Source organism: Rhinolophus sinicus, linkage group LG06, assembly GCF_036562045.2.
Source record: "Rhinolophus sinicus isolate RSC01 linkage group LG06, ASM3656204v1, whole genome shotgun sequence".
Taxonomy (NCBI): Eukaryota; Metazoa; Chordata; class Mammalia; order Chiroptera; family Rhinolophidae; genus Rhinolophus; species Rhinolophus sinicus.
Genome location: NC_133756.1, coordinates 65,598,028 through 65,610,248, shown reverse-complemented (window position 1 = coordinate 65,610,248; position 12,221 = coordinate 65,598,028). Strand labels below are relative to the sequence as shown.

General features: G+C 47.1%; 1 protein-coding gene across 1 annotated transcript in view; it reads right to left on the bottom strand.

Moving 5' to 3' along the window:
* The window catches only part of GFOD1 (Gfo/Idh/MocA-like oxidoreductase domain containing 1), a 101,055-nt gene extending 90,012 nt beyond the window's left edge, over positions 1–11,043 (bottom strand). Inside the window, exon 1 of the mRNA XM_019742993.2 lies at positions 10,084–11,043. Coding sequence (XP_019598552.1) covers positions 10,084–10,336 — 253 coding nt within the window. The 5' untranslated portion in view covers positions 10,337–11,043. The remainder of the gene's footprint in view (positions 1–10,083) is intronic.
* Between the last annotated feature and the right edge of the window lie 1,178 nt (positions 11,044–12,221).

The following is a 12,221-nucleotide window of genomic DNA, read 5'->3' as shown; positions in this document are numbered from 1 at the left end:
TTTACATCATAGAGGCCTCTACATCTTCTTTTCCAATTATTAAATCCTACCCTTTCTTCATCCAGTATAACCCCACCTCCTCCAAAATGTCTTCCCAGACCATTCCAGCTCTCAGGAATTCCTTCTTCCTCAGCTTTCAGACAGCATCCATTATCTGCAGGGACACCTCCTCAGGGACCCACACTGCCTGAGGGGAAGAGCCCTAGGGACCAGTGTGGCCTTTCCTCACAGGCCTCTACATTTTATCTCTAACCTCAAACGCAAGTTCCCCACTCAGCGAAACAAAAGCTCAGCCGTGAACTAGATCCAGCCCTTCTGATCTAGTAATTCACCACCTATTGGAGGAAGCCCTTCCAGGTCTCACTCGGCTGCAAGTCCACCATTCACACACATAGCACTTTTTTTTGAGGGGAATTCTATTTAAATATTTTCTCTATTTTTTCCCCTTTGTTTCAGTAACCTTTATAGATTGGCACTGGGAAGCTATCCAGGTGGTTGACCCTTAATTCAATACTGATATTTTTGGGTTACTCAATTGTCTTAAGCAAACACTTCCTGGCATTGCAATATAACGATTCATTCTGTACTTAATCATATATTTCGTTGCATTGTTGTTGTGCTTGTGTATGCCATGTTTTCTCTAGGACAAAGACCATATCTTACTATCTGGGGTATTTCCCACCACAGCTAACACAGGCTATAAGTATTCAAAAGTATTTATTAAATAAAAAATAAATGGAAAAAAAAAAAAGAGAAACACTCTCCAGGCACTGGGCAAAATAAGTGATTAAAAGATCCTAGAGCATTTCAAATAATCTTCGAATTGGAAATGTCCCTCAAAGAATGTTCAGTGCACGGCAGGGCCCAGGGCTATGCTGGAGGCCGGTCATGAGCATCCGCTCACATGGTTGCCTCGCTCTTCTAAATAATGAATCATTTCAATGACTATTTGGCAAAGCTCATGTCACTTGGGATGGAGAATTATTTCAGCTGTCTATAGTTCCAAAATAAAAGATAAAGGGAAGTATTTGAAAACGCAAAACTACTACCCCTAACTTAAGAACATAACAAAAATCACAAAACCAATGCTTACAACTCAACAATAAGACAAACAACCCAATTTTTAATTGGTCAAGATATTTGAATACGCATTTCACCAAAGAAGATATGTGACTGGGTAATAAGCATAAGAAAAGGTATTCAACATCATTAGTCATTAGGGAAATGCAAATCAAAATCATAATGAGATACCACTACAAATGGCTATAATAAAAAAGATTGATAAAACCAAGTGTTGGTGATGATGCAGAGAAATTTGAATTCTCCTACATAGCTGGTAGGAATACAAAATAGTACAGCTACTTTGGAATACCGTTTGGCAATTCCTTAAATAGATAAATATATATACAAGTATACCGTATAACCCAGAAATTTCACTCCTAGATATCTATCCAAGAGAAATGAAAACACAGGTCTCTAAAAGACTTGCATGCAAATGTTCAGAGCAGCATTATTCATAATAGCTAGAAACTGGAAACAATACAACATCCATCAAATGGTGAATGGATAAACAAATGTGGTACACCCATGCAATGGAATATTACTCAGCAATTAAAAAGGAATGAACTTCTGAGGCAACAACGTGGATGAACATCAAAAACATGCTAAGTGAAAGATGCCAGACACAAAGGACTACACATTATATGATTCTATGATTCTATTTATATGAAATTTCTAGGAAAGGCAAAACAATAGACAGGAAGCAGATCAGTAGTTACCTGGGGCTGGGGTAGGTATGGGGATTGGCCACAAACAGGCATGAGGAAACGTTTTGGGATATTGGAAGTATTCTAAAACTTTCTGTGTAGTTGCACAACTATATATATTTACTAAAAAATCATTGAATTACTTACAATGGGTGAATTTTATAATATATAAAGTATATCTCAAGCTATTTTTTTTAAAGCAATGCTAAAGCTGCAAACCACCTTAATTTGGGGCTTCAAAACTATGTAGTTTCAGTTTATGGGTATTATGCTAACTAAAACAGCATCTTAATACCTTACAAGCTATTATATGTGGAAATTAGAAATTTAATAATTCATATCATTATAATGTAAAGTTATTTTTTTGCATTTTTAAATACTCTAAAGGTCATTAATGATTCTCAAATAAAGTCTAAATCCCAAGGCATCCCAGACTTTCCCAAACCCGAGAGGCCAGCTTCCCCAAAACCCTGCTGAGAGGGGTAGAACTGGCCAGTGTGAAAGGTCACTGTCGCTCTCAGCTGTGAGGGTGTGAAAGCCTTTTACTCATCATCCCCTTGTCTTGAGTCTGAACCAAGAATTTTGGCCTTCCAGGTCTTCCTGCTTAGAGGACAATGCTCAAAGACGCTCTCCTAGGGGCCTACACCCATCGGCTGAACTCACTGGAGCAGCTTCTCCACCGACAAGTCTTTCCAGACCTACACTTGTGACATATCTGCCCAGTGTCTCATCACCCAACTTGCCTGGCCAGGTGGCCTTGATCCAGCCAAAATTTGTATCCATCAGCATTCTTCAAAGAAATGAACCAAGAAGACATGTGTGTATATATATTTATACAGACAGAGTGAGGTTTGCTTTTAAGGAATTGACTCATGCAGTTATGGGGACTGGGAAGTCCAGCATTTGCAGGGCAGGACAACAGACTAAAGACCTAGGGAAGAGTTGGTGCTGCCGTTTCCAGCGCAGAGGTAGTCTGAAAACAGAAATCCTTCTTCCTCCAGGGAGCTCAGTCTTTTTCCTGACTCCTCTGAGGCCCTATGCTGACACTTGAGCACAAACGGTCTATGCCTCATCGCAATCCTCTGTTGGCACACGCCACACAGGAGCTGCTCGGGAAAGGCTTACAACCATAAAACTCCACGGAATCGGTCATGTTGCTCTACTTTCCCATCACATACTTTAAAAATATATACATCCTAAATTTTATAATAGTAACTACAATGATCATCACATGATCATTTGATCCTCACATATATTTTTTTTATTTCTACAGTTTTACTGTGGTCATTATAAAAGCAGCAAAATGCTAAAGTGGATAAAGAGCCCACAGAATCAAGAAATGTCTATATTTGTGAAATCTTCAAGCAAGTCTGTGCTCTTCTAATTAGCACCTTCTTGGAGTGCGGCCCAGCTCAGAATGACCACTCTGAATCCCTCTACCCCACCGCCCTGAAGCATTTTATGATATATCCCCCACATGAGGAGATAACCTCCAAAAAGACTCAACCAGGTGAAGGCATCTGGCACACGCAGGAACTGGGAGCGGGGAACAGGAGGAGGGCGGCGCTTTTCAGGTGGATGAACAGGTAACATTTGTATTGGGGAGCTGTGTGTAGACAGTGTTCTATCTGCCACGTGGGCCCTTGAGGCAGAAGAGGCTGGTCTAAAGAGGGATGAGGAGCCGAACACAAAATGGTCAAATTCCTGCAGCTCATGGTTTTCAGGTACCTGAGGCCCACGACATCCCTGCCCCGGAGTTCCAGGAGACATCCCTGCATCCTTCTCACAATAACAAAAAATTTTCATAGGAGCATAGTGAGCTCCTGGTAACACCATGAGCACCTTCTAGATCGTGCATCTGTGAAGCAAGTACTGGATTCTCAGCAAAGACGACCTCTGACTCTTGGCTTATGCACATTCCCTTCTAAAAATAAGAACACTTGTAACCGTATTTTCTGAATCTTGCCAGAGGGAATCATCTCTTCAGAAAATAAGAAAAAAATATCTTCAAAAGCGCCATTCGGAATGAGTTAAAGAACTGATCACACTGGGGAAAAGTAAAACTAACATTTATTGAGCTTATGCAGATAACTAAGGGGGGGCCAGAGGCTAGGTCTCTACATACCCCCTCTAATTTTGTTACATCAACCCTATAGGATAGGATCTTTAACTCCATTTTATTGATGAGAAAACTGAGGCTCAGGAAGAAGGGTTACCTCTCCCAAAGTCACACAGCTGTATCCTGCTGACCTTTCCTACCACTGGTTAGTTTTATGACTCACCACATCTTAGATATAACGATGTTCTTTTTGCCAGGCCATGATGCTCCTCAATCAAGATACTTAACTAATCGCTTGTGTATTTATTTACTGGTGAAACCCTTAAAACATGTTATTTACTTCCACTTTTTCTTTTTGGTCTTCCCCAGTTTCAGGTATCAAAATGCCCAACTTCTTCATTTGGCTTCTTCTCACTCCAATTTAAACTTCTGCAGAAGTGTACATTTTCAAGACCAGATATCATCTACGAAATAATCATTCAACTGTGCCTAATTTCAGTTAGATTCAATGAGGTTGGTGATGCTTGACGTTTCCTAACAGTAAATAGAGTCATTTCTTTCATTTACATAATGCCTCAGGGCTTCCTCAACTCTACGCCAAACTGACAGACCACAATCATTTCACTCAGTGCTCAGGCGCGGAAACTCACCGAGCAAAATGCAGTCAGCTTGCCCACAAAGTGTTCAGATAGGAAGAGCTCAAGGAGAGACTTCAAGGAAGAACTGGAAAGGCAGGGTTTGCTGGGATTTCAAAATGGTTACTCTCAAGGCAAAACGCACCATTTCATTGCCTGCAGCTGTATCTCTGCTAGTGGGGTAACCATGAGCAGCGGAGCCCTGTCTCAACCTCGTTTCCTCCCTGCTCTCTCACCCCTGTTCGCCCTCCTCAACCTTGAGCAATTGCTGACACTGTGAAGTCGGACAGGAAAGGGCGTACTGCTCCAGGTCCTTAGCTAATGGTACCAAACAAGTTGAGGCAAGATCAACGTGCAGCCAGATCAAAGCTCAACGAAACCCTACAGCTTATTCACTGTCCCAAAGGAGCCTTCCATCCCATGGAGAGCCTTCCCCAACAGCGTCTGCACGACTGTTCCCAAAAATCACGCAGGGACCACGAAAACAGATGCCATCACATTACACACAAAGGCAACAGGTATTTTAACATGGTTCCCCTACCAGGTTAATTACTCATGGCAGGGGACATCTTCTTGTCCCCAAGGCAGAGCGCCATCACATCTTTGTGTCTGGCTGCTGTAGCCTCTACTGAATCTCAGGTCCCTGGAATCTGCATTTTGACAAGATCTCCAGGTAATTCAAGTTCATGTTTGAGAGGCACTAGGCTACTGCATGCAGGACAAAAATGTTATGCATTGATTGATACATTCTGTTTATAACCTTTTGCCTTCCCTAAGCATTCATTCATTCAATGAATATTTATAGTGTGCCTACTAGGTGACTAACTGTCTAGGGGAGATAAGGCCACCCGCGTGAGCGAAGCAGACAAAGGACCTACCTCACAGAACTTACATTCTAGTTGGGGAGACATATAGCAAATAAGAGAACAAGCAAACAAATGAAAGAGATCATAACAAACTGGAATAGTGCCACCAAGAAGATAAAGAGGATGATAGAGGTATGACTGAAAGGTGTGGGGTGAAGACTTTTAATAGAAAGGGGAGGCTCCAGAAAGGCCGCTCTCTCAATAGAGAACATTTGCGCTGAAACTTGAAAGTGAGAATGAGCTAGCCATTCAAAGGAGTGAGGGAGAACCTTCCAGGCAGAGGGAAGAGCCAGTTTGGAAAGGTCCAGGACTGGGAAAAGGATTGGTGTTTAAGGGACAAAAGAAGAGGACCAAGTACCTGGAGGCTAGGGAGCCCGGGAGAGTGTGCAATCGCCTGAGAGGTGGGAGAGATTACTAGGCAGGGCCATTTCAGATCAAGTAAGTCACGACGAGGAGCTTGAATATTGTTCCAAGTGCCATGAAAGGCACTGCAAGCTTCTGAGCAGGGAAAGACATGGTACCCACATATAATGTCATTTACCTGTTGTATTAGAGGACAGACTGGGTAAGAAACAGGAGTAGGCCTAAGGAGGCAGTCATGCGGCTCACTGCACAGTCCAGGTGGAATGGCCCATTGCAGGAAGACAAACTGAGACAGCAAAAGCAGCCTGGGGACTTGTGCTGGGCCTTGCATGCCACGCAGCTTTGGAAACAAAGGAGAGGAGGCTCCAGGCAGTGACGGGGCTTTCGAAGAGAGGCACAGGAGGAAATCAGCAAACAGCAGTGTCATTTCAGGCACTGGTTAACTTGACAGTGTCTTTGTTAAATGAAATGAGCACATACTTTTTGACTAGCGTGTGTGCAATGTGACATATGCCCTAGATTATTCACTACATGTTTGTATAAGCAAAAGATTGGAAACAACCTAAATGTTGAGTAACAGGGAGCTAGTTAAATAAATTTTGATTTAGCCATACAATGAAATACTATGAAGCCAAAAATAGAAACAAGGACACTTTCACATTTTGAGTTTTTTATACATATATTTGTATATGTGCGTATATATACATAATCTGTATGTATAGTGGGATGTTACCAGTTGTGTAAAAAAAGATTTTAAAATTCTCACGCACATATTCACCAGTATGTACTTAGGAAAATCCTCAAAATGAGACCAAAAAACAGGGAATAGTGACTGCCTCCTGTTGAAGGACAGAGACTGAGGGGCATGTACTTCTCACTGTGCACTTTTATAGCATTTGAAATTGGTACCATGTAAATATGTAACCTATTTAAAATAACTAAGTAAAATTTAAATTTCAAACAAATCCATTAAAAGAGGTATAAGAAAAGATGGCGGCCCATGGTGCTGAGACCACAGGGGACGGAACAGAGGAAGGGGGAGAAATTCAGGAGGAGGTACCACTGGGGCTGAGTCTTGAAGAATGAACAGGGATCCATCACCAACACAAGGCAGAAGGTTCCTAACAGAGGCATGGACGTATAATCCAACAGGTCCATTGAAGGAAACACCAGTATTTTTGGCTTAGCTCATGGAGTTCCAGAAGGGCCAGCAGCTCTTGCGTGTTATGCCAAGAAGTTGGGGCTTTTCTTAGCGGGAGAAGTACATGATCAAGTCTGCGGTTCTTCAAGGTAATTCTGGCTGCAGTATGGAAAGTGGATAGAGGCAGGGATGGGGAGAAGCTGACTGGAACCTAATTCAGAAACTAGGTAAGAACTAGTTCCTTCGAATGGAGGAAGCAATGATGCAAAAGGAGAAGAGATACAACAGGGATTAAGGAGCTGGCATCAACCAGATATGGGAACTGATTCCACGCGTGAGGTGAACAGGAATAAAGGACAACTCCAAATACCTCGCCTAGGCTGCCATTATCTGAGAGAAAAAACTGAGGCAATGGAGCAAGTGTGGGAATGAGAGAGGAAGAAATGATTTCAGGGAAGGCAGAATGATGGGTTCCCATCTCCAGGAGTATGTTCTTGAGTGATTTGACTCAGGTCTCTGAATTTTAGTTGCTTCATTTGTAAACTGGAGCTAATATCTATATTAGAGGATTGTTTTAATCATGAAATGATTAAAACATTGTGCCACATTGCTTGGCACATATTAGGTACTTAACAAGAGGTAGCCCTGGACATTAGAAATCATACATTACAGAAAAGTCTCTGCAACAGAGAAATGCCTAGTTCACTAAGGTAAGGATTTCAAGGAAATTTTTAGAAATTAAAGGAGGATGTTGTGATTCAATTGATTCCAAGTTTCATTCTTCTAGGGTCCCCAGACCAACCCCTCCCCTTGACAGTCCTGTGACCAGTTACAAGAATGGATGGGGGCCACACATCTCTCACCATTGCTGGGCAAGCAACTGACGGCCCAGGCTTTTGCTAAAAGGACAATTCACCAGAACTAGTCAAGACTGGCTTCTTTCAATGCTAGGCAAAACACTAGCATCTATAAACCCCCAAACGGCCAGACCAGCCGGATAACTGTTTGGGGTTTTTCACTTCCTGTATTGTGTGTGTTGAACCTCTCACCATGAGAGCAAAGCAAACCCAGACGACCACCCTGAGGTGTACTCGCACGAGAGTGACCTCTGGGGATTTTCCAGTGAAGGTGAAGTCTGGAACAAGACTAAAGTCTAGCCACCTCTAAATTCAATACCCCTATAATTTCTATAATCACAGATGACCTCAAATTACCTGAAAATTCAGGAATAAAAATAAAGCCCACGGCCTACCATGAAAACATGAACAAAACCCTATTCCTTAGCGGTGAACATTAAACCAAGTCTATTCCATATGCCTCTTACACTTGGTTTTGAAGAGGTACCTCATGTTAGTCTTGTCAAGGAAAATAAAATCACAATGATGTTTGAAAGAACAGAAGAAGTATCCAGAAAAATATAATTTGTGCCCTTCTCTCAAAGCCAGTAAATACTTTCATGGCTAAAGAACCAACAATGGTCAGAAAACAGGAACATCCTCGTTCCCCAAATTGCCACTCTCCTGGAGACATGCTCTAAGGTTGCTCTAGGGCCCACCTGCAGGACTGGGCCGCCCTAGAGGGGAGGAGGGATGTTACAAGGTCCTTCTGATAGGATCAGTCATATGCCTTCTAGGACACATGTGCTCCACACGGATCTGTTTTATACAAATCACCCTAATAGATTTATGCTATAAAATGGCTATGATCTGTTTGATATGCATAGGTCCACTGTAAGCACAGAGGTTAACTACCCAACACGTAGGTTACAGCAAACAAAAAAGAAATGCTAGTCAGTGACATTCAGTTCAAGGCCAAAGAAACCAGGCAACAAAGGTCAGAAGCTTAATAAAATTAATGTGAAAACTGACAGCCTGGGGAAGCTGATTATATCAGCTGTCCCATCAGAGTCAATAGCAGAATGGCCTGGTAAGAATGGCTTTCTAGGGAGAAAGATTTCTACATTCTGGCCATAGGTCTCTGAAGATAGAATTAAATTACATGTGCGTTTCACCTACCCTAATCCTGTTTTTAAAAATCAAACATTCTTTCCAAGTTTTATAAATTACCACTGGTTTCTGCGTGGTGTCCCTGCTCCTTCCCAGTTCTCCCCCTGTAATTCTTCTCTAATGTGGCATCCTGTGCTTTGTCTCTCTCCTCGCCAATAAAATTCTAACATTTTTGTCCGGAGAGCGAGGAGTGAGCAATCTTCCTGGGATTGTCTTAGGTATGTGAGAACTGCTGATGGACAAAACATGAGCTTCTTCCTCTGGGCATGGCAGAGACCCTGGCACAGTACTAAGATTGTTCAGACTGCCTGGGTTAGGTGGGGGGACCGGATGGTGTGGGGTGGTGAGTTCATCCCCAACATACTTGTCAATACCAGGCCTGGGAACTATTCCTGACGGAATTCAGGAGGAACTATTGCTTGCTTCCATGTGAAACTGGCAGCGTTGGGCCTTTTCCCACAAAGCATCTGTGCCTCTGGAACTACTGTACCCATCCCCTAAAATTGAAGCTACATGACTTCCAATCTGCGCAGAAGACAATTCCTGAGCTGCCGCACTCGAAAGTTAAATCCCTCTGGTTTCATCAAACCAGCCTTTACTAACCTATGAACCCCCCTGAAGCTTGAAGACGAGCCAATAGACTCCCCCACCCCGAGCCACGCAACCACTCCCGCCATTCTTGCTTTCAGCGAAAACTAGATAATTCCGGCTGATTGTCATGTGTCTAATTTCACACTAAACTAACACATAGCGGAAAGAAACAAACTATTCTAGCAGGGCGCCACAGCTGCTAAACCTCAGATCGTCTATCGCCCCCAGGAAAACCCGAGATGTATGTGGGGCAAGTGTTCTTGGGCGCGCACCCGCCTCTCACAGGCGCGCACGCACACACTCGGGCAGTACACACACAGCTGGAGACTTAGTTTTCTCTCCCTCAGAGAAGCATCCTCAGTCCTCAGCATCTGATCCGCTTCATCCGCATCCCCGGAACACACGCCTCCTTCAGCCTCCGCGCCACACACGTGGGGAAGCGCGTCCAGGTGGTGTCAGAAGCAAGGAGGGAAGCACAGTGGGGAGGACCAGGGATGAGGGAGGCGGGCGCTCCGAGTGGGATGTGAGATCTCAGGTCCCCGGGTCAGCGTAGGTGCCATGTAAGCTTCTGGGAGGAAGAGGGGGCGAGAAGAGAAAAGCAGCAGGGAAGGCAAGGAGAGGAGGCAGGAGGAGAAGTGGGGGGAGGGATCGCTCACCCAGGGTTTTGACTGCGATCTGCCTGGTGAGTGGAGGGGGCAGGTTGATGCACACTAAGTCCACGTCCTGATGCAGCAGCACCTCGTCAATGCGACTCGTGTAGAAGGGAACGCTCATCTCCTTGGCCAGCTCCTCGGCTTCCTCCTGTGTGCGGCCCCACAGCGCCTTCACCGCGAAGCCCTCGTCTTTCAGCAGCGGGATGATGACACGGGCAGTGAGGCTGGTGCCGAACACGCCCACCCCGGGAAGCATGGCTGCTCAGGTCCGTCTCGTTCTGCTTTAGCTCAGCTCTCCAGCCCAACACGTGCACACCCCTCTAGCTAGTCCTGCACCCGGCTCGCCGCGGTGCGCCAGCCGCTGTGCCCTGGGCAAGGCGCCCGGGTGCCAAGAGCGCACTCAGCTGCAGACGGAGCAACCTCCGGGCGCCTCAGTACGGTGCCTGCTGCAGAGTCCGCCCCGCAGGGCTCCCGTCCTTCCCGGAGGCGGTGGCAGGGATCTCACCAGGACGCCCGAGGACCCGAAGCCCCGCGGAACCCCTTCTCAGGCGGTACCCCCGCCGCAGCGCCGGCTGGCTCCGTGCGCCCCGCGGAGGCCGCTCCATGTCCGGCTCATCCCCGCTCCCGCGCCGCTGCAGCCCGGGACTGGCTCTCTCCCGCGTCTTTTCCGCAGTCAGGAGTAGGGCGCACAAGCCTCTACACGTTACCAGAGCCCGGACGAGCTCGGCTGCGGGGTCCCCTTTCTTCCCCGCCCTCCGCCTGGAATGAAATAATCCAGCGGCCACCAAGAGGTCGGCTAAACACGCGGCTACGAGGGCGCCGGGCGCGGATCTCAAGCTGCAGCGCGGCGGCGGCGGCAGCGGCCACAACCCGGCGCCAGCCTGCTCATTCTGCTGCCATGTTCGCTCGCAGCGCGGCTCGGGCAGCCTCGGCCCGGGCCCGCTCGGCTCCGGGATCCCGCGGGGACGAGGGCGGAGTTGGGGAATTTGGCTGTCAGCGGTCGGTTGTTCCTGCACCGCCCCCGCCGCAGCGCCGCGCGCCATTGGCCACCGCGCACCGCCCCCGCCCCGCCGCCGCCGCCGCCGGCTGTGGGTGCGCGCAGCGCTGGGCGCAGGAACCCAGCCGGACTCCTCCCCGGCTCCGCCTCACTCGCCTCTAGCCCCTCCGCTTCTTCCCTTTCTCTACCCTCCACCACCTCTTTCCACTCCTCGCCGCTTTCCAAACCACGCCCCAAGCAAGCTAATAAATCTATCTAGGCTGGGCGCGCCCTTTCGGGTGAGTCGTAGGTCCCTGGCAAGAAAGCAGCCGGCTCCCTGGCCCAGGGGAAGCCAGGGGACTCAGCGAAGTGTGAGCAGCAGGTAATTAAAACCTCTGCTCCGGGAGATTTTCCTGCCGGAAATCATTTCTAGGCATTCTCTCTTGCTCCTGTCTCCAACCCTCAGGTTATTGGAAACCCATTTAACCGATGATGTCCTAGGGAGGTTAGGTGACTTGGGCAAGGTCACACAACAGGTAAGCAACTGTCCTGGGATTGGAATCCAGGCTCCAAAGTAATCGATGAACTGGAGAGTTCTCCTTAAAAAAGCCTGCTCCAGTCGTGCACCACCCCTCCCTTCGCGCAGGCACACTCCAGCCTCCTTCCTCCCGGACAGTACTGTCTTGACAAGCTCTGCTTTCCCCGAGAGGCTGTCGCCAGCGTAGACACTGTTGTAATCAGCGGCCGCAGCCAGACAGGGGTCCCGGAAGCGGATGCGGCAGGTGTGTGTGTATGCGCATCTAGGTTTAGAGACGGAGGGATCGCCCTGACCAGATGCCACGCCGGCCTCGGGGCCTGACGCTTTGACCTCTTTCACCACCGCTTCCTGTGTTCTCTACTCCCTTGCTTGTACCCCCTGCTTCGGTCCTGAGCCCTCACCTTGGTGTCTGGGGTTGGGGAATGGGGGTGAGGCTCCCGCAGAGCCCCTTGGAGCTGTGGGGATCCTGCGCATGTCTGGTTTCCCGCCATTTCCTCAGCAGGGATCTCCCTGCCTGCCTGCCATGTAATAGGCACTCGGTGAACATTTGCTAAATAAATGAATGAATATTCATTGAATGCCTGCTTTGCGTCCACCTGGTGCTGGGAGGAAGGGCACGGGACCTGG